This window comes from Cyprinodon variegatus, unplaced genomic scaffold (assembly GCF_000732505.1).
Source record: "Cyprinodon variegatus isolate N-32 unplaced genomic scaffold, C_variegatus-1.0 Scaffold1283, whole genome shotgun sequence".
NCBI lineage: Eukaryota > Metazoa > Chordata > Actinopteri > Cyprinodontiformes > Cyprinodontidae > Cyprinodon > Cyprinodon variegatus.
The window spans coordinates 10,758-12,909 of NW_015151736.1; the positions used below are offsets into that span (position 1 = coordinate 10,758).

The window sequence follows — 2,152 nt, forward strand, 5'->3', positions numbered from 1 at the left end:
TTAACATGAACAAACTGAATTCGATCAGATAGATCAGATTTAAACCAGCCCAGATTTGGACCCTTAGATGAACTCAGGATCTGGAGCCTCCAAACCTCCTGAGGTGTCCAACCTGAAGGCTCTGATGACTGGAGCAGAAGCAGGTGGAGCGATAAATGAAGGCCTGATGCCGAGAGCGTCAGGGTCTAGTTTTTCTCAACATATCTGCTATGCAACTCACTGACCTGTCATCATTAACCTCACTGCCATGCCACGTCAGTCACATGACCACTGCCTGAACGACCTCACTCCCTGACCCACAATGTTTCTGTCCTTTTTATCTGGTTTCCTAAATGTTAAACATTCGATATGAATCTTCAAACAGCTCTTTCTTTGGCAGCAACCTGGAAACATTCAGATGTTTGAACTTTAATCTCAATCATTCGTTTTTATGTAGAGATTTAAGGCTCAGGTTTAAAGTCTGAGCTGTTTTGGAAAGGTTCATATCGCTGCGATCATATTTATGAAACAGATTCCCTTCTGAATGCTTCATCAGCACCTGTGGTCGGCTTTTAGCCAATCACGATGTCGTCCATGTTTGTTCCAGATGTTCGTCGACAACTTTCAGACGGCTAAAGAAGCTCTGAGCGCCGCAACTTCTCAGGCTGCAGAGAGAGCAGCGTCCAGCGTCCGGGACTTTGCCCAGAAGAGCTTCCGTCTCTCCATGGACATCAAGCTGAAGGCGCCCATCATCATCATCCCTCAGTCCTCCACTTCCCAGAATGCCCTGGTGGTGGACTTGGGATTGATCACTGTGGGAAACAGCTTCGCTCTGCGACCGATAGAAACGCTCCCTTTGCCGGCTGTGGTGGAAAAGATGGAAGTGAAGCTGACGCAGCTGAAACTCAGCAGGTACGGATCCCTGAACGGCTGTGAGGAGATTGTTTTTACCTGCTTCTTCGTTAGTGAGTGAAAGTTCGCGTCTTTAGGTATTAACAGATTTATTACAGTCAAGTATAAGAAAATCATTGATAATAAGCACATAGAAGGCCGTAGGCTAAGTTTCTAAAATATCAGGAACCTGCAAGGAGCCCCTACTTCCAACTAAAACACAGATGATAAACCAACAGTTAAGGCGTCGCCATGTCAACACAGGATGTCCACAGAGATGAAGCAGGCAGCCGTCCTAGCATGGAACTGGATGCAGGATGTCACAGATATACACACTAAGAACATAAATTAATCTTCTATAAGAAACAAATTCCCAATAAGATGTTGGGAGGAAGACCAGCAGCCTCTGTTAACGTTCTATGAGCAGAAAACCTGAACTCTTCAACATTCTCCTTCCAGTCAAACATTAACGGATTTTACTGATCGGAAACTGAAACTAAATCTAAGGAAACCAGAAGAAGAAGATCTTTCTGTTGGACGCCTAAAGTATAGCAGACTCTGAGTCTTTAGGAGGAAAGACGGTCAGGAAGTTCTCCGCGTGATGATGATGATCAGTGAGGATCTCCTGAATCCTCTCATGTCCATTGGTCACTCCCAGGTGGACGTCCTCCAGGTTTTGGACACTGTCGGGAGGACTGGATGGTGGTCCCAGTTTTAAGAAAAGGGAAACCTTTAGACTGGTCCAGCTGGTGTGGACCAGACCTCATCAGGCTGCGATGGACGGACAGGAAAAATGTTAAAACAAAACAGAAATCTCTCGAGAGCTGTACTGAACGAAATTCTTTTTGTATGCACTCTGTGTACAAAATGATAATAAAGTCTAAAAATATGGAGAAACAAAATAATTGTGTGGGCTGCCCATTATAGATAGCAGGCTGAACTGGTTCCCAGTTTGAACTGGACTGTTTGGGTGGTCATGGACAGGATCTCAATGAGTCATAGAGAGGAGGGAGTCCTTAAAGGAGAAGTCTGGTCAGCAGGAATAACCAATGGATCATTATTTATACCTAAAACTAATACGTTTGCAGTGATTTATTGAATTTATTGTTAATCAGTAAAAAAAAATAAAAAAATGATCATTTTCGTTGCTATCACTGAGTCTGGGAGCGGCCATCTTTGCCCAAATCTAGTAGCCCCTCCCTCCTGCCATCTTCCAGCAGTGACGTCACGGTGCGGTAAGCCTAGCGCCATTCTCCCCGCTTTCCAAGCTAAATCAATGGGA

The 2,152-nt window shown here is 44.7% G+C and overlaps 1 protein-coding gene across 1 annotated transcript in view; it reads left to right on the forward strand.

Annotated features, from left to right (window-relative positions):
* vps13c (vacuolar protein sorting 13 homolog C (S. cerevisiae)) overlaps window positions 1–2,152 on the forward strand; it is a gene marked incomplete at its 5' end in the record, with an annotated part of 63,493 nt that overhangs the window by 10,044 nt on the left and 51,297 nt on the right. Inside the window, one exon of the mRNA XM_015402000.1 lies at window positions 587–891. Within this exon, the coding sequence (XP_015257486.1) occupies window positions 587–891 (305 nt within the window). The remainder of the gene's footprint in view (window positions 1–586; window positions 892–2,152) is intronic.